This window comes from Malaclemys terrapin, chromosome 3, assembly GCF_027887155.1.
Source record: "Malaclemys terrapin pileata isolate rMalTer1 chromosome 3, rMalTer1.hap1, whole genome shotgun sequence".
Classification (NCBI taxonomy): Eukaryota; Metazoa; Chordata; order Testudines; family Emydidae; genus Malaclemys; species Malaclemys terrapin.
The window spans coordinates 109,068,491-109,091,499 of record NC_071507.1 but is presented as its reverse complement, the minus strand read 5'-3'; the positions used below and the strand labels follow the sequence as shown (position 1 = coordinate 109,091,499).

At 40.9% G+C, this 23,009-nt stretch overlaps 1 protein-coding gene across 1 annotated transcript in view; it reads right to left on the bottom strand.

Annotated features, from left to right (window-relative positions):
• STX7 (syntaxin 7) overlaps positions 1-23,009 on the bottom strand; it is a 41,927-nt gene that overhangs the window by 8,105 nt on the left and 10,813 nt on the right. The window contains exons 3-6 of the mRNA XM_054023297.1: positions 6,125-6,194; positions 2,939-3,029; positions 1,530-1,667; positions 476-528 (exon numbers count right to left, since the gene is read on the bottom strand). Of these exons, the coding sequence (XP_053879272.1) occupies positions 476-528; positions 1,530-1,667; positions 2,939-3,029; positions 6,125-6,194 (352 nt within the window). The remainder of the gene's footprint in view (positions 1-475; positions 529-1,529; positions 1,668-2,938; positions 3,030-6,124; positions 6,195-23,009) is intronic.

Below are 23,009 nucleotides of genomic sequence, written 5' to 3'. Positions count from 1 at the left end.
ATTTTAGTTTTCTATTTCCTTCTGCAGGAAAAAAACAAACAAACAAACAAAAACAAACAAAAAACCCATCAATCAACTTCCACTGTTCCAGTTAAACAGATCACATTAAAGGCCAGGAGACCCAGAAACTGAGTTTGATAGTGAGTTTGACAGTAACTCAAAAAAAAAAAAAAAAAAAAAAAAAAAAATAGAAATTTATATTTTCAGTTCTAATTTTAACTTCTGTAGAACACTAGCAGCTTGTGATCGTTAGCTTTCAGAGGGTCACAAAAAGCCAACAAAAAAACCCGAACACACAGCATGCTTTAAAAAATAGATTTTTTTTAAATGCACTGTATAAGTGATCTTAATGTTGTTTCACCACACAAGTTCTGTTAAAACCATGGACTACAGCCCAGAGTGTAAGTCCCCATTATTGGAGTCAACCAATCAATTTACAAGACAGCTTATAAGGTTTATGGCACACCCGTCCTACCTGTCCCAAGAGACAAGTGTTCCTTCTTTGTAACCGTCTTCTGAAGGACCAGCCTGTAGGAAAAGCAAAAATTACCATTTTATTTGAGTGATGGGTACATAGTAAAATGTTTGTCGAAATTCCCATAATGAATCAAGATTAAGGGGGCTTTAACTTCGGTAGCTCCAAAACAACATGGTCAGTTATATTCTTGATGTGGGGCTGGTGTGCGTGTGTGTATATATATATATATATATATATATATATATATATATATATATATATATATATATATATACACACACACACACACACATATACACAAATAAACTGAGCTTGGTAGCAGCCTACAATATATTTTATGCCAATACACATTGCTGTATTCATGGAGTCAAAGGTCAGGACTGAGCCTATACTACTACAACAACAAAAACCACACACACCACCAGCATAATTTTGCATTTCCGAACTATGTTAAATTTTTAGTTCTCTAAAATTAACCAAAGTCCAATTTAAGACTGACATAAGTAAAGACACTTTAAATGAAGGCTACTACTTTACTCAATGTTTCCTGCTTCATAGCCCATGATAGCCTCAATCCTGCAAAGGGGTCTAGCAGATGGATCCTTATATCCAAAAAGAATCCCTGTTGATTTAGGGGACACTATACACATACAAAGATCTACCTCTGATTCCCATAGCAAGATCAGGGCATATGCACTATGCGGAGTACCTATGAACCCCTTTGTAAAACCATACATAGGCACAAGGACAGAGTAAGTCTTTTAATAAGGAATTACTATGAAGTTATTTTTTCCTTAATCAAACCATTAAACTGAAATGCAAGTTTTAAATTTAATACCTTGTGTTCAAAGCCAAGCAAAAGTTTAAAAAAAGAAAAAAAAAACCACACAACTATGCTGGCATTGTGCGCACATTCTACATGCGTGCATTTATTTTATTTATCTCCTGCAATGGTGACAATCCTGTAAGAATGCTGCTCTCAAGCTAATAAAAAGAAGCGGGTTTTATGTAAATAATGTTTGAGTTGAATAATATATTTCTGGATACTTACAGATACCCTAGAGCTGGCTCTTACTCTGGCTACAAGATCTTTTTCTTTCTCAGCAGCTTGCCTTTGGATCCTCTGGAAGTTGGCCAGTGCAGTGCTGAACTCCGCCACAAGACGATCTTTCTGTATTTTTCTTTGACGCTATTGGAGGAAAGCAAGACTGATTTTTATAACAAGCAAGCTTGCTCTTGTTCAAGGCTTTACAAATAAGTTATTTCAAGGGTGGTTTGTTTGTGTGGTTCCCCCCTTCCCGTTAGCATGGGCCTCACACTTTAAATAGAGTGTCTCATGGCACGTTCCCGCTCATTTGAGATTGTATGGACTACCTCCCATTCAGGTTCACATAACAACCCTATCACTATTACAGCAATTGTGGAAAAGTAGTATTAGGAATGCAATGTATTTTCAACTGTCTTATTGGTATTTAACAACTGGAATTAAGGAGGATCCAGCATCACACATCCAGGCAGCTTTCAGTAAGCTACTAGTGAGACCTTCTGGCTTATTTATTAACTAGGTTCACTGTACAATTGCTGAATATTTTGATATTGTAAAATTTAAACTGTGTAAAAACAGCCCAGAGCATCAGGGCGAGGAGGGGAAACTCACTGATTTAATTATAAGACAGAAGCGCTGAAGGTATGCCCTGAACTGTACCTGAGAGGAGAAATGACCTTGTAATCATGTTTTTATAAAAACATCAATTTCCAAGTTTTACTCCTATTGAGAATGGACACGGTCAGGTCATGAGAGAATTTCCTCTCTATTTCCCCATCCACATAGATCACATTGCAAATTCAAAGGGAGTGTCAGAGAGCTACAACTTGCCCTTAGTCAATCACCTCCACTTTTCCATCTTGGAGTCACGAACAAGGGTGGGAGGGAACAGTCTGGTCAAACAACATGGCTGAGTTTCTTACCACAAACTTTCAAACTCCAGGGCCAAGCAAAAGAGGCACTTCAATTTTTTTTTCCTTTTTTGGGGTCTAGGAGGTATATATGTATCAAGTGCAAAGTTTAAGCAAACATGAATGAGACAGAAGTGATTAAATAGTTATAATCTGTTGACCATACTCACTCATTTTAAATCTCTTAATCCTACAAGTCACAATAACACACCATCAGCAGCAATAGTAATTACCATGTTGGTAGCAATTCTCGTCAGAGTGCTTTAGTTCTGATACACTGTAGGAGCAATTGCTTACAGAAAACTATTCTGCATTTTACTGCACTTGAGGCCTATTAAGTGACTTCTACATAGCACTGAACATTTATTTTGAACACAGACCTCACTTGGATGTTGTCAACATCTAGTAAAGACAGCAATAATATGAATACGTAACTGAAGCCATTCAGATACTTTACATCAGCCAACATTATGTTCAAATGATCCGTGCTCTTCATTTTTATACCTGTTCACTTGTTGCAGGCAGAGACCCAAACTCTTTAATGTTCTTGTCAGTTTCTTTGGCAAGCTGGTTTGTATGCTGCTGCTTCTGCTGCCTAAACCAAACACAAAGTCTGTATTATAGCCACTGGATTATTTTGCTGGAACAATTTCATGGACACTCAGGAGCAGCATTTTAAGAAGAAAGTTACCAATTATCTTACAAAATATTTATTTATAGGCATTTCTATTCATCACTATAATATCTATGAACTGATCACTCAGAAGGGTGTTGGATGAGACACAGACTCTGAAAGAAATGATGTTAAATTAGTGATATAACAGTGGAATTGGCCACAAGAGGGCCACTGGCTATTGTACAGAAAAAGTTACAAATACCAGATCCATTTTTGGAAATATCTGTAGGCAAAAATATTTGTAGAAAAATAAAAAGTAAGTTGCAGCTTCATCAATGAAATGAATCAAGATGCTTTTGCGGTGGCCCCTGAACAATGAAGTATACATATAGCAGACTTCAGACACCCTCTAAAAAGAGAAGATCAGAAAAACTTAGTTTCCTTTTTTGATAAATCAAGCAATCAAACTTTTTTTTTTTAAATTGTGGTCTTTGGCTCAGGTGTAAATTTAGGACCATGCCCACCCACTCAATCTATAACAAATTTCCTCCCATTGACATCAGGAAATTTGTACCAATAAAAGGGGAGGATATGTCTTAGGTGGAAACTAAACTTGTATTATTTGTTCAATATCTTTTAGTGGAAAAACATACTCACTGTTAGCACAGCTATTTATGCCCTTTGTTACTCTGCCTTCCTCATCTTCCTTTCCTTCGTTGCCTTTTCCATGCCTGTAACTCTCCTTACTTTCCTTTTCTATTTCCTTCCAATTCCAATGAGATAAGAGAGGCCAGGAGTTCCCACCTCTCAGGGTAGGTCTTCACCAGCAACGTCAAAGGGCTGCTGTGGCAGTGCTTTAATGTGGCTGTGTAGTCGTGGCACCAGCGTTGGCAGAGAGCTCTCCCAGCACCACCCACATGAGGGGAATAGCTACCAGTCCTGGGAGCACGACTCCTAGCGCAGGTGCACTGTCTACACTGGCGCTTTACAGCGCTGAAACTTGCAGTGCTTGGGGGGTGTTTTTTCACACCCCTGAGCGAGAATGTTGTAGCGCTGGAAAGTGGCAGTGTAGACAAGGCCTCTGTCACAATTTCAGTCTATCTGGAGACTGAGGAAAACAGCACTGCTTACGTCAACCATTCAAATGTGACTGGAAAGTGATCTTCACAGTCACAATTTTTTTTTTAAAAAAAGAAAGCTTAGATTCTGCAGAATGACTCACAAACAGGAAAACATGAAGCATGTCAGACCCATCCCAAAGAGCAGATATTTTAAACATCTGCCACAATATCATTTTCCTGGACATTTAGAAGCCGCCAGAGACCTAAATGTATTCCCAATTGCAACTCTGTACGACAAAAACCACATAGCTTCCCTAAAAACTGGGGAACAGAGCATGATTCCTCTAGTATACATTCAAATTCCCGCCCCCATACCGCACCAGATTAATGTTGGTTTTGTAGATGTAGTTGTAGTCAGTTTATCCTCAAGCCAAACAAAACATTGCATAAGTAGAGGTCCCCAAAGTGTGGGACACTGTGCGTAAGGGTGTGGAGGAATGTTCGGGGGGGGCGGGGCGCACAGCTGGGGCCCGGGCCAGTCCTCACAGCCCTGCCCTCAGCCAGGGCCCCAGCCTTGGCCACCTAACCCCGGTCCACTTCCCTTCCCTCCCAGAGCCGCGTCCCCGCTCCTGGCTCGGGGGGTACAGACAGGGATAAGGGGAGGGCACGAGGTAAAGAGTTTGGGGACCACTGGCATAATCTGATCAAACCATACTAGCCAGGAGCAGATTTTCAACTAGTGTAGGTATGCAATTATGTGCCTAATTTTCAATATACACCTCTACCTCGATATAATGCTGTCCTCGGGAGCCAAAAAAAAAAAAAAAAAAATCTTACCACATTATAGCAAACTTGCTTTGATCCGCCGGAGTGCACAGCCCTGCCCCCCCGGAGCACTGCTCTACCGCGTTATATCCGAATTAGTGTTATATCGGGTCGTGTTATATCGAGGTAGAGGTGTATAATCACTGCAATCCTATGTGCAAATGGCTAAAAAACAGGAAGCAGCACAAAAATGCCTAGCAGCATTCCCCCCACCACTCCCCGCTCCGTGCTGAATGATGCCAAGTGCAAGAGGAACTTAACTAAACTTTGAGTTTAGTTACTGTATAAGTGCTAGAATTTACTTTCAATCACTGTCATCTGTAGGAAATGCATTGGATCCAGGGTAGTAGGTCACTAATTTTGTAGTCCTAGTTCAGAGTAATTTGTCATCCTGCCCAGAATGAATGTGATAAGCCTGGTCTAATATACATTTCCCTCCTGCCATTCAATGGCTACTGTGCTATATTAACAGCCACAGAGAAAAGTCTGCCAACTTTCTCACTCAATGAGTTCGTGCAGCACATGCAGCCTGTGCATATCCGTGTTAGGATTAAAGAATAAAAGTGGTAGAAAAGAGTTTGGTCCAAGTCGAATGAGCCTCTGTATTGGGAAACAGAGAGGCTAGTAGTCTCCTTCGATAGGACACGAATGAAAGCCCACATTCAGAGGGCTGAACTACAGCGTAATTTCTGACAACTGGCCTTATTTCACTTCTGCTTTCTCTAGTATTTTTGGCATATGTTCATCTTGTAATTTCACTTGATACCGTAGCTAGCATTGTTTAACAGTCTCACTTTGCCTTCTTGCAGTACCCCACAAAAGCATCTCCCTCTCCAGACCATACCACGTTGAATGCTCTACAAAAAGAATGTTCTGGAGGTTTTTGAATCCCTAGAGCCAAATTAGTACCTTCCAGTGCTGTCAGTTTGTCTGTGTTAAATGTAAACACAGCACATGTTCAGCAGAAGTACTGAGAACTGCCAGTCAGATAGGTTAGCATGGCAAGATCCTGTAGGTTACAAAGATACCTCAGATAATTAATTTTTTCATGTTTAAGCTTTAATACTTCTTTTCTACTTCCACCATCCCATCCCCAACAAAGCTGAGCACTTGGCTAAAATCACGGTCACCTATTGAGGCAGTATTTACAATATCGTGAAATGAGAGATCTTCATGTAAAGTACTTACAGCTGTTGCCTCAATTCAGGCGTGTCTTGTAGTGTTCCAAGTTGATGCAGTATTCTTTGTATTTCTGCAGCTGTTAGTGAAAAGGAAGAGATTTTAATGACCCAGTTAGATATATTTCCCCCTTTAGTTTTATGCATTTTTGCTTGACAACTCTAACATATACACTTTTTGTCAACAAGTGTATGTACAACTGTGATAGGCCAAGCAAAATGTGATTTTCAAGAAGCCTACATTAAATCCTAGGTTATATTAAAAAGGAACACAACATGCTGAAATATCTAGGCAGAAAGTAGTGATGTAAGGATGAAGGTAGTTTAAGCCAGACTCCTTAACTCAAATTTATCTACAATTAATTTCAAGAAGCAATAAAAAACTGTGTACTGGTTTATTCATCCTGTGTGTGCTATATCACACAAACATCTGAAAGACTGACACAATATTGACATGTGTATAAATTTTCATAACTAGTATGTTACTGACAAAACATCTCACAAAAAAAATGCCTAAGCTTAAAGTAGTACTGATACGAAATGAATATCGAGGGTTACATTTGAAGTTTGATTTATACCTTTGGTTCAAATGCTTTAAAAATTCATTTTCTTATGGGATACAATGAGTAACTCAAAGCCCCATGCCAAGCTTGTTACATAAAATGTATCGCAGCTCTGAATTAGCAAAATGAAGATGCACCCAAGCTTTCCTTTTAAAGTTAATGTGTCGGGGGGAAGGGCGGAGGGGGAGAAAGAGGAGAGAATGCAATAAGAGCTTTAATTTAAAATGTTAATTTGCAATGTGATCACTAGTCCAATTCCACAGTGGCACATTTTTAGAAGGCCAAGACAGGGAGAGTATTTAATAGGGAGAATCTATATTTGCATATCCTCAGTCAACTGTTACTTGTCTCCCCAAAACACATTTATCCCCATGCAGTCTAGTGCAGCCATCTAGGAAGCAGAAAATATGATGTAGAAGAGCTCTGGATTTGATGATTTCATGATATGTAATTTAGTGTGTTTTAAGGAACTAAAAAAAAATTGCAAAATTTAGATAAAGTGAGTTTGAGAAAGATGCTTTACTGTTTCTTTTATTAGTGATTAAGAACAGGAAAAATAAAGATTCATGGCATTATACATTCAAAGTCTACAAGACATTTTTTATATAAACTAAATATTATAGCAAGGTGTTTATCCAGTCACAAAATAAAAAGAATGATAATCCCTTACTGAAACATTTTAAAAATACATTAGTTGAGTGATTTTTAAAAGATATTTTTAAGAGTCCTCAGTGAATCATTATATTGTATTTATATGTTTATCTTTAAATATATACATTCCAATATTCAGTATTGTTAAACTGACTGATAATTTTCTTTCTACCCTCATAATATAGAAAGTACTTAAATATTTTGGAAAAAACTGATTGTGCAATTTTTTTTTTTTTTTAAATAAAAAAACACGCATAACACAAATAAGCTTTTGGGAAGTTTGAAAGCAAATTTAAATTACACAAAAAGTCGAGTATATAAGCTACTGATATAAAAAAAGAACTTAATGGTTTTAATCAAATTAAACAGAACAGATGTAGAGAAAGTTCTAAGAAAAAAAATCCTGAACCAACAGCATAATTTGTGAACAAATGCCACCTGGTGGCAAGTTTGAGAGAGACAGCTTCTGTGGCCCAAGTCACATTAAATATCCCCTTGAGAACATGGTGTCCTAAGACATACAGACAAGTTTCAGAGTACCAGCCGTGTTAGTCTGTATCTGCAAAAAGAACAGGAGTACTTGTGGCACCTTAGAGACTAACAAATTTATTAGAGCATAAGCTTTCGTGGACTACAGCCCACTTCTTCGGATGCATATATAGGTTCCATTCTATATGCATCCGAAGAAGTGGGCTGAAGTCCACGAAAGCTTATACAGACAAGGTTTACTGAAAATGAATGTTAACTCAAGTGTTGAATAATGAACTACTAAGCTGAAATATATTGTACTAGAAATCCTCTTTATTGGTAGTTAACCACAATAGTTATTTTTGATGTCTATTTTTGGGGGTCTAATATAACAAACTTATTAACTAATTACTTTAAAGGTAAAATATCATTTAAATTGGTAACTCATGCAAATGACCCTGTGAAATTAATCAAGATGTTGGTTGATTGGCTGTTAGAGACTATTAGGTTTTACTGGGTACTAAACTCTCAAAGCAAAACAAACAATTTCTGATATTCTACCTATAGAAAGATATCTTGGACATAAGAATCAAGGTGCTCATACATTTACTGATAATTCATCTCCAGAGTGAAGCATGTATTTTGGATATATAAGCTTTTAAACACTCTACTATATCTACATCTATTTGACAGATGTTTGAAGATTTACCAGTTTGGATTACCTTACTGCCATCTGGAGGATGAATTTTCTAACTGCACCAGAAGATTAAAAGTGAATGAAGGTTTAAGCAAAGGCCATCATATGTAAATTGGGGAGGGATAGCTCAGTGGTCTGAACAAAGTCTGCACTTTCACTATATTTATTTCCAAATGCCACAGGCATGACTCTCAGATATCTGTTGTACTGTAGTTTTAATGCTTTCTCCTGAATATTTTGGTGACTGGAAGGCGGAATAGAGAACATGATGGGGGCGGGGAAGGTAAAACTTAGTCCCTATAAAACAAGGGCTGTATGTAAAAATTTAAGTTTCTCAGATGGGCAACCAGACCCCTCCCCCAAACCCCTAGGGGAAAAATGGTTTGTTGCTCACAGTTAGGAACATAAGTAGTACAAGACCACACCAATCTTTAAAAAAAAAAAAAAAAAAAAAAGAGGCAATCTGGTCCATTATTGCAGTTCTAAAACTGATCACTACTGTACAATTCAGAGGATGTTTAAAAACCCTACCAGGCAACCGGTCAATAGTGTTACACTAAGTCAAAGAGGTAAATCTGTTCCAGCTTTATCCTTAGCTAACAGGATTTTTCTAAGTTACAACAACATGAAACTTGGATGGGTCAAGAGATTGCTATAGGTTAGAAGTCCTTCTTGTAGTGTTCAGTCCAGTTTTCATAAATACAGCCAGAAGGTACCATTGTGATCATTTAGTCTGATATCCAAAGTGATCAAAATCTTTTATGATCACCTGGTAGCTATTTAGAAGCTTTTGGGAAGCAAGTTTAATTTCAGTCTAGTTTCCAGTGGGCAGATATTGACATCACAAAAGTAACAACCACAAACAATACTCTGTTAGGCCTAAAACGTGTCCATTCCACACTTGCCTTTCAACAAACAACTTTCTCCCAAGAACCGTGTTTTGACACAGTAAAGCAGAAAGGTGCTAATGCAACGTGAAGACTTCATTTAAAAAAAACCACACACCTAAGAAAAAGAGCCAAGGACTGAATGGACAAAGACTCCAGAACAGGATTACAGCACTTTGGTAAGCAGTCTGGGGAAGATTTTACTACTACTGTCTTTATTACGTAAACTTTATGAAAAGAATGCTTCAGTACCCAGAGCTGCCAATCTAGCAACATAAGAGAGCAGGGTGGGCATGGAAAAACATCCAATCCCCAAGTACATATGCAGGGGGAAAAAAAAAAAAAAAAAAAAAGGAACAGGTACATCTAATTTTAGGCCTACTATCTTGGCAGCATCCTTTTCAATACAATATGCCTATGTATAAGCCAAGAGCTCATATTTTCTATGTAAGCTGAGCAAGTCAGCGTACCAAGAAAGCCCACAAGACTCCAGTGCAATACAAAAAGGCCAAATGCTTCCTTGAGTTGTAATGGAGATGCCTGGGGTATAAGTCAGTGTAGAAGTTGACTATACACCATATATTTATCAAAAAAAAAAAAAAAAAAAAAAAAAAAAAATCTTCGGATACAAGTTAATCAGGGATTTAACCCACATTTAGTGAGGCAACTACCCCCAGACCTTTTAAATCTTAACAGGATTGTCAAGTTGCAGGGGTTTATAGTGGGTTTGGCACATACAGAAAGTGTGACGAAATAAAATAAACTTATTTTTATAAGAGAAGTGGGAAGATTCCTACCCACACCCCAATACCTTAAAAAGACTGAACTGGTTTTAAAACTACCACCAGTAGTTTAAATTTGTTAGACTACTCAAGGTAAAGACAACAAAACAATTCTCAATGGAACTTTAAGATGGTCTATTTCCTAGGAGCAGATGGACCTAAGCTTCTCTTCCCCAAGGAAATTGGTAGGAAAGCCACACAGGAACACCTGGATTTGCTACTTTTTGCCACCAATTTCCCTTGAACTAGGCAGGTGGTAAGGCATAGGAGAGCGGCATCTTGGAAGTGGGCAAAGAGAAAAAGGAAGATAACAGCACTGGAAAGTCTGGGACCAGTTTTCAGACAGATGGGGTGGCCACAAAGCTTCCTTATTTACAGCAGCTGTAATACTGCTGCCTTGGACTGTTCTATAACATCGGTCCATCCCCCTCAGTCTCCCTGCCATGAATATTACGAGACACTGAATAAAGCCATTTGGTGCTTTACTTAGGTATAGTCAAGAAATCCAACACACAGTCCTAGTAATTTCATCAATATTCTACATCCTGAATACACTGGTAATAAAAGCCAGAGACCAATTAACACAGCTTGATTTATGCCTCGTCTACACTGGGCAGAGGGAAGGGGCGGGGGGGTTGATTTAAGTTACGCAACTTCAGCTACGTGAATAACATAGCTGAAGTCGACGTACTCAGATCTACTCACCGTGGTGTCTTCACTGCAGTGAGTTGACTGCTGACCCTCCCCCGTCAATTCCACCTGCGCCTCTCGCTCTGGTGGAGTACCGGAGTCGATGGGAGAGTGCTCAGGGGTCGATTTACCACGTCTAGACTAGATGTGATAAGTCAACCCCCACTGGATCAATTGCTGCCCGCCAATCCAGCAGGTAGCATAGACATACCCTTAGAGTGGTTTCTCGGTTGCCTCCAGTTTTCTCTCCCCTACGGCAATTGAGGTTGGGTCCCCCTCCCCATCATCCTAGTCAGGATATGAAGAGAGACATCAATTCCAGCACTTCCATACCCATAAAATTGAGACTTTGCTTCTGCAAGGTTGTCAGTCAATTTTAAAAACAAGACAAGCTTGAAAAATGCACACACTTTTTATAATGAAAGTCACTACTATGAGCTCAGAGGGCAAGGCACTGTTTAGTGATGACAGGAAACAGGACAAACTTGTATGGATTACAGAATGCATTTTTCCTAGCAACTGACAGCTCACGTGCAAAAAAATTACCCAAGCCTCATCCTTTCCATCCCCAGACTGAGTGCTGCATTAAGAAGAGCTAATACAATTTTAGCAGTTAGATTTCAGTTACTAGGCTAGGGATGCTGTGAAGAGAGTCTTGCAGCAGTACAAAGCTACTGGCTGATTAAAGCTACTCTCCATTCAGTTACATCTTTAAAACTAGCCTGACTTGTTTAACAGCATATATGAGCCGAAAAGAGAATTGCAGAATTCAGTCTGGTTTTCTGCTCATAAAGTTGGGAGAAAGTCACCGCATAATTATGTGGCCAAATACTGGTTCAGGCCTTGGCTACACTTGGGAATTCACAGTGCTGCCGCGGCAGCGCTGTGAAGTGCTAGTGTAGTCGCGCCGCGAGCGCTCTCACGGCGCGGTATGTACTCCACCTCTCCGAGGCGAGTAGCTTGCAGCGCTGCAGGCACTGATTACACTGGCGCTTTACTGCACTGCACTCGCAGTGCTCGGGGGGGGGGAGGGAGCAGGGGGCGTTTTCACACCCCTGAGCGCAGCAAGTTGCAGCGCTGTACAGCGCCAGTGTAGCCAAGGTCTCAGCTAGTCAACAGGAGTTCCACCACTGATGGCAAAGGGGATCAGAACATGGCCCACAGAATACGGATTTAGTCTAGCATTAAGTCTCACATCTCCTACACAAGGTGCAACTGTTAAGAAGGCATCAAGCTCTATTCTGAATTTACTGCTCTTCAACTAATCCCATTATTCACTCTTGATACACTCTATCCATTTTAGTAACAATATAGTTCCAGCCACACCTGAAGGACAGATTATCTTGTGGGTCAGAAAGGTTTTAAATTCTGAATCACAGACTTTCCTTGTCCTACAGCATATTATTTTGCATGGACCAAGAAAAAACAGTTTTAAGTTATATTTTTTAACAATTGCACAAATTGCATTCTGCAGCAGCAGTTAGAATACCACAGTTAAAACTACGCTGACGTAGTTGATAATAGTGCTTTTTGAACAAGGAAGGAAGGAAGGATTTTAAACTGCTTAAGGAAATAGGAGTTTTACAAAATTAAAGAAGAAAAGGATCAAAGAAGTCAACAGGGAAATAGTTTTCAGCCTTTAAGAGCATTAAAGGGAGTGTGAACAGAGGAATCTCCAGTTCAGACTTCAAGCAAGCATGACTGCTCTGCACAGTCAGCAATGCACTAAGAAATCTTGGATCAGACCTTGACCTGTGGCAGAGAAGCACGTGGGGGGGGTCACAATAGGGAGTGCAAAAGGTGATTTAAAGCCACCTTTGTTCTCTGCCAAGACTAAGGATGTCCATGCACTGCACTGATCCCAAGCAGAAGTTAGAACAGTAGTCATCAACCGGCAGATCGCAATTGACTGGTTGATCCTAAAGCCTCGGACAGTCGATTGCGATCTCCGGCTGCTAAAAGTCTAGTGGTGTAGCAGGACTAAGACAGGCTCCCTGCCTGCCCTGGCCCCGTGCTGCTTCTGGAAGCGGCCAGCATGCCCCTGCGAGCCCTGGGGGGAGGGCAGGGGTCTCTATGCACTGCTCCTGCCTGCAAGCACCATCCCTGCAGCTCCCATTGGCCGGGAACAGGAAACTGTGGTGGCATTGCCTACAGATGGGGCCGTGTGTGGACCCACATGCTGCCACCCCTACTAGGGACCGCAGGGGTGTGCTGTCTGCTTCCGGGAATGACGTGGGGTTGGGGCAGGCAGGGAGCCTGCCTTAACCCCACTGCACCACGGCCCGAGGTAAGTGCCGCCCAGCTGGAGCCCGCACTCCAACCCCCAGCCCCCTCCCAGAGCCAGCACCCCATACCCCACTCCTGCATCTCAACCCTCTGCTACAGGCTCAGCCTGGAGCCCCTCCCACACTCCGAACCCCTTGGCCCCAGCCCAGAGCCCGCACCCCCTCCCCCTGCCCGAGCCTGGGCCTGGGCCAAGTGAGTGAGTGTGGGGGAGAGCAAGCGACAGAGGGAGGATAGAGTGAGTGGGGCGGGACCTCGGGGAAGGGGCAGGGTAGATCCTGGGTTACATGTAAATTCAAAAAAAGAGTGAGCTTGTGCATAAGAAGGTTGGAGACCACTGAGTTAGAAGAACCTGAGAAATTTATGCCAACTGCCAATGGTCCATCAGCCAAAGATCAGCTGGCTGTAAGAAAGTCTGGCCATACTGTTTCCTCCAGCTCTGCCCCTTATGCCTGAGGCTGGCAATGGAGTGAAGTCAAATCATTATACTGGCTCACAGCTTTGCACATGGAGAGTGATGGGAAACAGCCCAAATAAAACAGAACCTTTAAGAAGGCCCACAACATGCAAGTGCATAAAAACAATGTGAGACCTTATTTCTGAGCACCATATTTATGACACATAGCCCAACTATGCTATAATTACAACTATGTTCCTGTAGCCAGATAATGACACTCATCTGACACGGTTACTGAGTTCTGTCGGCACAACAGTAGTTTCTACTTTGATTTTTTTTAAAACCACCACCACATATCAGCCATGTTCTGAAAACTGCAACAACCACATTGCCTAACTGCATCTATGCAGCTAACCTAGAATGCCTCAATGGGGAGACAGTGCCTAGTGGACATGCACACAAAGCAACACCAGCAGCAGACAGAGCAATGAACACAGATGTCATTGTGCCCTAACACCTGATCATTTGGGGGGTGGGGAGAAAGGAGAGAGAGAATGAATGTGTCCATATTACAAAACAACAGTGTTATGACCACGTTACAGGAAGATAGCCTTATTGGAGCCTAGGCCACTGGCAAGGGTGACATGTGATTAGCGGTCACAGTTACTAGTTGAATATTAACCATGTGGAATAGGGACCCAAGCCATACTTAGAGCTAAGCATTTCAGGAACCGATTCAAACTCAGTTAAAAATTAAAGTGTGTAGACAGGGCACTGATGCAGGTCTAAGATTTCCCATTCTAAACACAGCATGGGGCCAGTGAAATTAGTGTTCGAGATTTAAAATTGTCAATTTCAGTCACTTATAGATCTTGAGTCCAAGCAGATTAAATAGAAACTGCAAAGTGTACTCATGTACATATATTATGTATTTTCCCTTTCATCTGCTTTAAGAAGGGTTTTCCCTAAGATAAATCAGCAGTATATAAAATGCCACTGCACGCATCTTTCACAAAGATTTAGACATTTTACTGGCACTGGTTGGGTAACAGTGTGTGGAAATACTTAACTTGTTCAACTGGAAATAAGAATTTGAATAAGTGGAATATCCAACTACAGATGAAGATGAAATCTAATAGTTTAAGATGTCACTTGGGAGCAGTCTACTGAAAATACAGAATGATTCCTGAAGTGTTCCCCCCCCCCCCCCACACACACACACGTTTATTTATTTGGATAAGGGGAGGTGAGGGTGCTGGTTTGCATTATTTGTATCAGATTCAAAACATTTTCCTACTATTCCCTAGACCTGACTACTTGATTAAATAGATAGATACAAGAAAATATAAACTAATCCAGTAGACTTGTGTAAGTCTCTTTTTAAACTGTGATATTTGGAGAAATTTACATACCCACAAAATTTAGTTAAATAGTGAATTTACACTAGAGCGTTCCCCTGAAGGATTTCAAAACATCTCACACATGTCAAAGATGACTTAAGCTCAACACTGCTGTGAGGTAGGTAGGCATCATTTCTGTTTTTAAGGTGGTGAAACTAAGCCACAGAGGTTAAACAAATCGCTCAAGGTCACAGCATGCCTGACAGAATTCAGATTTCCTCCTTTCCTCAGCTAGAATAGGCTGGTAGATACCATACATTTCTTGAAGAAACTGGGGTTGAGGAATGGGAAGAACTTGAAGTGACAGAATAATATAGTTATACTAGCACTAAGGGATAAAAACCCCCCACACCCCACTACCACACACAACAGTATTTAGTACTTTTATAATTTAGTATACAAAATAGTTATACCTGCACGCTATAAGTGACGATGACATAAGGCAACAGTTGCCTTGACTTCATAACAGCCAAAGCAAGGGATGGCACAATCTCTAAATCAGTGGGCCAATGCAGTAGACCTGTATGTTTAAGGTCTGTGACTGAGGAAAGATAACATTTCTAAATATCCCTGGTAACAGGATAGCGGGCCCCTTAAATGGAATTGGGCCCAGCTCTCCTGTTCCAGTCCAGCTTCACCCTAGTTTGGTGTAATGTGGAGTGTGGGGCTGCCTCTGGGAGTTACACAGGGGAGAGAGCCCAAAGGCAAGGAGAGATCGGAACACAGAGTCTGGAGTGAAAATGACAGAGTTCAGAATAGCAGAGCTTCAAGGAAGTGATGCCCCTGACGGAGAGGTAAGAAGTAGACCGTCCCGGGGGGACGGGTGGGGTCACCTACAGACCTCTCTAGGCCAGAGACCCAAAGGCTGAGAGCAGCAGAGGCAGATGTCTACTACCTCTGAGCTGGAGAGCAGAAGCTGAGGAACAATGGAGGAGTGAGCCCACGGATGCTTCCGGGCAGGAGCTGGAACCATATCTAGGAAGAAAATGGGGCAGAAAAGCATGCCAGCTAAAGGGTCTGGGACCAGAGATGCTGGAGTTGTACTGGAGTACTGGACTGTGGTGAGAGACGTCCAACCTGTACTGGACTGTCAGAATTTGAATGACTGAATGTACTGTTTGGTCTGTGCTGTGGAATTCTAGATTACGGTTGAGACTTTTGTAACAAATTAACCCTGAAAAGGGCTATTTATACTTGGAAAGCTAGCGTGGAGTTATTAGGGACTCCAGAACAAAAGGGGACACTGAGGCACATGCACTGGTAATGCCATGGCCTGCTGCAGCACAGCAACCCAGGAAGGGGCCACCATATCACACACCTCTTAAGATTGTTACGTATTTGAGTTGACAATGACTGTTAACGTCACTTGAGTCTAGTTTCTGACCTGGACTTGTTCTGGGCCACCATAAAAAGTATAGAATAAGTTTTGACAGAGTCTGCAGAAGTGTCAGGAATAGAAGAATTGCAGCTACCAAGAACATTTTTATCTTCTCAAGTGTGACTTTGTAAAGATGCACTGGCCCTCACAGCCAGGCACTTTTGTAAGTTAAGGCCTGATGCCCCCGGCAGGCTGCACATACAAAAAGAGTTTGCAGGACAGAAACTGGCCCCTTTCCAGCTTTGTTCCAGAATGTCCCCAAATCCCATTCTACTTCCTGTTCTGTTGTGGTGGTGACTTCATAGGTTTGCTTTACCGATACCAGTACACGACATTCTTAGCTCATCAGAACTCTGGATTCTTGTTTTGCCTTGCTCTGGGATCATGGGGTTTATTTATTTATTTTGGACAGTGAACCGTATGGTTCTGCTCAATCTCACTTGGCTTTGCTGGTCTGAAATGTTGCAAATGGAGCTACATGAAGACAGGCTGCTGACTTTACATCTCCCTATAAGTATTCAGGAGCAGGCCATGGTGGTTTTTCAATGGATCACAACTTTGGGCAGTAGGTCTCGGCAGCTGGGACAGACTCCCCTCCCCATCCCACCTCTTCTTTAGGGTGTGGAAGAATTACCTATTTTTATTATGAAGTGTCAGTAAACTCCATTTCACTATACACACACAAATTCACAAAAACATATTTCCAATAATCAAAATTTACAGCTAGACTAAAAAGATATACTTAAGAACAGAGTTAGATTTAAAGATATTTACTTTATATATTTTGACATGTGATGTTGACAATTGGTGTTTAAGCTTTAATTTTTTGAATCGTCATCTACAATCACTAAATAAATTACCATCTGACCACCTCAATTTCCTGAAACTGGATTTTTTTTTTTTAAAGTGAAAAAAGGTGTAAAAATAGACTATGATATCCATCAAAATTGCAAATAAATCAAAATTCAGTTTTGCCAAGCCTAGTTATGTGATGCTTAGGATAGGGCCCAAGGGCAATGCTCAGTACTAGCCTATTAATTAGAATCAGCTCTCCCGCATCAAAGGTGGACAGGGCTGATCTGCAGAGATTCCCAGGCACTTATGAGACTTGGTGATGTTCTCAGAGTAGTAGCGTAACCAGTTTTTTTGAGCAAATAAAAGGCCTGGAATAAGTTGGGCTCAAGAGCTTTGGTTTAAGTGGGTCAGTTATATCTAAGAGAGGCTCTGGATTTGAGTCTTTAGCAGTGGTGGGAGGACTGCGAAGACCCAGGATAGACACTGTCTACTTTCCTCTTCCATAATTGCTATTGTACTAGGACAAACTGCCCTGCAGAATTTTCCTGCTTACGTTAGTCTATTTACATTTGCTCAATCCATAAAATTAGCAACCATTTGGCCAACATTCCAGATGACTGACTGACTGCTCTCATTAGTCCCCTTAATATTTACAGACGATATTGTGGCTCCATGTATATCACCTCAACAATTTCCAAACCCAAAGGGCTCAGTTTACAAGTAACAGATGCTTTTTTCCCCCCGACGTGAGGAGCAAGGCTAAGCATGCAGGGCTGAAAAGTCACAGGATTGTCTCTTCTTTCAGGCATCACCACCACTAATAAGGAGTTATGTAGATCAAATTAGGACCTCATTTACACCTATGAACTTATGCCATTTGTGAATGAGATTGCACACATGCACTGGAATTTATGTTTGTGATGCACATGATGGAACAGAATTCTCAGATCACTACCACAATACCATAGACCAAACACTTAAGAAATAGCAGGAATAAAAAGCAGCAGAGGTACACTTTTGCCACTAATGTGAACAGATAAGACTGAATTCACACAAGACAGACATCTGTTACATACAGAGGTGCCATTTTTACAGACACTTTTCAGAGCAGAACCACACTTTAAGAACAGTATGTAAATAATTTGTCACAGAAAAGCTTGGCTTTTCTCCAAGTCTAATTTTAAATACAGTTGTACAAAACTATAGATAAGATGGGGACAAGAGACAAGTAAACTGGTTTTTTGTACTGGCTTAGACTTCAAAACATCAGTGAACTGAAGTACAGTAACTCCTCGTTTAAAGTCGTCCCGCTTAACGTTGTTTCATTGTTACGTTGCTGATCAGTTAGGGAACACACACATTTAAAGTTGTTCAATGCTCCGCTCTTACATTGTTTGGCTGCCTGCTTTCTCCACAGCTGGCAGCCTCCCTACACCCCCCTCCCCACCCAGCACTTCCCCCGCCCCGCCAGCAGACTCCGCGGATCAGCGCCTTCCCCCTCCTCCCGCCTGCGACAATCAGCTGGCTTGCAGCTTTCAGGAGACAGGGGAGGGAGGGGGAGCCTGTGCGCCGAGTCCTCGCTCCTTCCCCCTCCCTCCTGCTTCCAAAACGCCACAAGCCAGCTAATTGCCCTGGACAGGAGGGAGGAGCGAGGACTCGGCACACCTCCACTCCCTCCCCTGCCTCCTGCCGGTGACAATCAGCTGGCTTGTGGCATTTTGGAGGCGCAGGGGGGAGGAGCGAGGACTCTGTGTGCCTCCCCCCTCCCTCCCCTACGCGGCAATCAGCTTGTGGCATTTAGAAGGGAGGGCGAGGAGCCAGGACACAGCGAGCAAAGTAAAGGGGGAGGAGGTGAGGGGGAGAAGAGGCGGGTCAAGGGCTGGGGCTTGTGGGAAGGAGTGGCATGGGTGGGCTGAAGGTTGAACCCCCCGCCTCTGGGGCTTGCAGAGTAGGGGAAGCTTCCCTGGAACCTAACCCTCCCTATTTACATTGATTCTTATGGGGAAATTGGATTTGCTTAACATCGTTTCACTTAAAGTCACATTTTTCAGGAACATAACTACAACGTTAAGTGAGGAGTTACTGTACCTCTCACATTTATATTTGTATTCCCCTTAGCTAAGAGCAATTCTGCCTATATCACATGGACATCTCTAATTATATCATTGACCTTATTTATAAGATGTTCAAAGTGGTTTCATAAGAAGCAGTCAACACACCATTTTAAAACAACAACTAAAAGCCAGACATTTTCCATATTCCAAGAATCAATTTTTGTAACTTTACACTTGTCAGGACTGAAGTCACGTGGCAAATATAGTCCTGATTCATCTCATTTTAATAACACTTAGCAAAAAAAAGCTTACTCCCAGCACACATGGAATATAATAAAAATATCTGACAGACTTGACCTCTCAGGACAGAAAAATTAAACAAGCTAAAATTGACCTTTAAGTATGTGAAATATGTAGTGATGGCTGTATTGCCTCAAAATCAACAGTAAGTGACTGAGGTAGGAGAACTTCTCCTTATGGGAAAAAAAAAAAAAAAAAAAAAAAAAAAAAAATCAGTAATGCTTGTGAGATGTCAAGGATTGACAGTCTCGTTTTTTCTTTTTACCCAAGCGAGGATTATGCCTGTCTGATTATTGTAATCAATTTATACTATCCAAAAAGCATATGCTCCCCTAGCTATGTTTCCTTTTGTAATGTATGCAACAAGGTCAAATACTGTATCAGTCACCTTGTGAGTACTGAACAAATTTAGTTGCAAAGTCAATAAGAACCATATGATTCATAATCTGCTATAGGTCAGAAGCCTGACAATCTTTTTAAATGGAAAAAAAATACTATGTGAATGGTAAATTTGAGATTAAACACAAGAATCAGGAAGTTAAAGTTAGAGCTTCCATACCAACTCCAGCTCAGCCACACCACACATTTTCTATTATCCTAGTGTGGTACACAGGGCTTTGCCCTGCACCTACAAGCTTTGGGCAGTATGTTATTGCCCTGCCCCTAAATCAAACCAGAAGGCTGAAGACTTAAGCCTGGTCTATACTGAAAAAATTACATCGGCATGGTTGTGTCTCTCAAGGATGTGAAAAATCCATACCTGAGAGATGTACCTAACCTAACCCTCAGTGTAGCCAGCACTAGGTTGATGGAAGAATTCTTTCATCGGCCTAGCTACCGCCTCTTGGGGAGATGGATTAACTACTGTGAGATGAAGACCTTCCGTGTGCTGTAGTGTCTACCCTGAAGTGCTAGAGTGGCATACCTGCAAGACATTAGAAGGATTGTATGGTACAGGGTTTGGTAATGAATATAAAACCTTCCCGCTCTACATCATTTGTTCATAACTAGCTATGTCGGTAGTTATCTATAAATAATAATGATTTTTAGGTAACGAATGCAGAGAGGCTAAGAGGTAAGCAAGCATGCAGACTGCATTACTTCCTCAAGCCTAGAGGTGGTTGCTGCAGGAGATGGGCAAAGCACAGTGGTGGCTCAGGGTGGTAATGGCTTTTGCTGCTGTTGGCTAGGATTACCAGTTCTGTGCTCAGATGGAAGACTGGAGAACCCTGCACTGTCAATCCAACACCTGACAGTAGCATGAATTTGTTATCATGGAGGTAGCCCGTTAAAAAAAAAAAAAAAAAAGTACTATGTATGTGACTTTTCTACTTCTATACACACACACACACACACACCCTCCCCCCATAAAGGCTTGGATATTTATTTTTTAACCTAAATTTTTTTAAACTATTTTCCTACAGTTCATTTTTTTGGCTAGAGACTCCAGAAATGGAATGGGAGCTTTTTTCAGCCCCAACTGAAGAGATGGGGGTGTTATTCCTCTAACAGAAAAAAAAAAAAACTCTGATTTTATCTTGTTCTCACATTTGTCAAAAATTTTACTTCAACAGATAAACAAGCAAGAGTTTTAAACAGACTCTCTTTCAATTGCTCAGATTTCAGTTTCTTGTGGTGTCATAATCTCTTTATTTCTTCAGTCCATCATAGAGGGTTCTTCTGCGAGAGTGAGAAAGTGAAGACCTAATATTTCTCTCTCAATAGACATACTTCTAATGTAACAAACTGACCTTAGTGAAAATAAATACAAAATTAGAAAGACTCAAGCCCTTGTATGTGATAAAGCAGCAGACCGGCACAGAATTTTTGCACATCTTGTTTTTGTGATTTAGAATTCAGTACTATACAAAAAATTCTCGCCATCCCTTTCAGTTACAATAGTTATACAAATAACACTCTACAAGTATTGAATTTTCCACAACTAAAGAGTGCCAAAATCTCCCCTTCTAGCCCCCAAAATAAACTCTATATGCACCCACACACAACACATTCAGGCTCGTTCCCTATCCTGTCTCCAACTCCCTATTTATCCCAACATCCCAAAATTTGGCTGAGGATAGTTTTGTGAAATGGTTCTTTAAATATGAGGCAAGGTGTTACACAGTACAACAATATGATTTTTGTTGCCCTCCAAACATATGCAATGAAGAATGAATAAGATAGAGCTCATCTTGTCATAAGCAAAGAAGTCAATAAGAAAAACTTAAATCAACAGGGAATATTTTCTAACTTTGTTTTCTGAATGGATTAAGAGATTTCAGTCCAGATTCACTAAAGCAGTCATTCAATTAGCATGTAATTGAGCATGTGTGATCTCTGAAGCCACTGGTGTTTTAAAATGGCTGTTCCTTTAGTAAACACTGATTAATTAAAAATATCTTGATGCTGTGGTTTATTTGTAAGGCCAGTAAGCTAAAGACTTACACGTAGTTTGAGCTATGTGATTCACATAACTCTTTGAAGAAAAGAGTAGGGACAAATCTCAACCACTTTTAATTTAAACTGCCCAGCAGCACATGCCCACACAAACAAAACAAAAAATACTCTTCTATCCAGAATTGAACCATAATTACCATCCTTACTCATGGTGAGTAGTATATGTAGCCCTACTGAGATCAAGGTAAAATTCGGGCCCCACTGAAGTTAAAGGGAAAACTCCCATTGACTTCACTGGGGCCAGGATTTCACCTAGTGTCTCGACTCATAGTAAAGAGCTATTCAGTGTGAAGAGGAACAGCAGAACCTGGTCCTATGGATTTTCAGAAATACCTTGCCTATACAATTATTTGCCTCAGACTGAACTATTCTTCTCCCTACACACCCAGAACTTCCCTCAATATAATACTGAGGGAAGTTATGTGCTGGTGTGGAAGAACAAACGGATTCCTCACAGCTACTTCCACACAGATAGTTACTCCAGCAACAAAGCGGTTCTCACTTTTATTGTTTTCCCACCCTCAGGCTGGCCACCAAAAATTTTAACTTACCATCAAGTACTTAGTTACAAGGCTAACCAAAGAACCAGGGCTTCATTTCCCTTGCATCCTTTCTCCCCCATACAGGACACAATTCCCTGAAGTCACAATGAGAATGATAGGTGTATAGCACCTCAGGAAACAAACATCTCTAACCACTTTTTTTTTTTTTTTTTTAAGGTCGCTAAGTATAGCCATAAGCAACTATATTTGCAAGTTTTGGTCATAGTGTTAGTGCTTTAATTTCCACCATCAGCAGCAGCTTCACCAGGAGGGTTACTCTACAATAATATTTTCTGCTTTATAGAGGGTCGGAAGTGTTGGTTGCTGTATGTGAGGAAGCACCTGAAAAACTGCTTGAGTTATTTATGGGAGTAAAGTATCTTTTACAGATTTGTGGTTTGAAAACAAAAGGAAGAATTTAACTTTCTTCCTTTTTCTCTCTCGTTTTTAAAAACAAGTCACCCGTATTAGATCATTGTCTGTATTACAAGCTCACTTGTTACTGCCATTACCATTACAACCATTTAAGAGTCTGTGAGCTAGAAACTGTT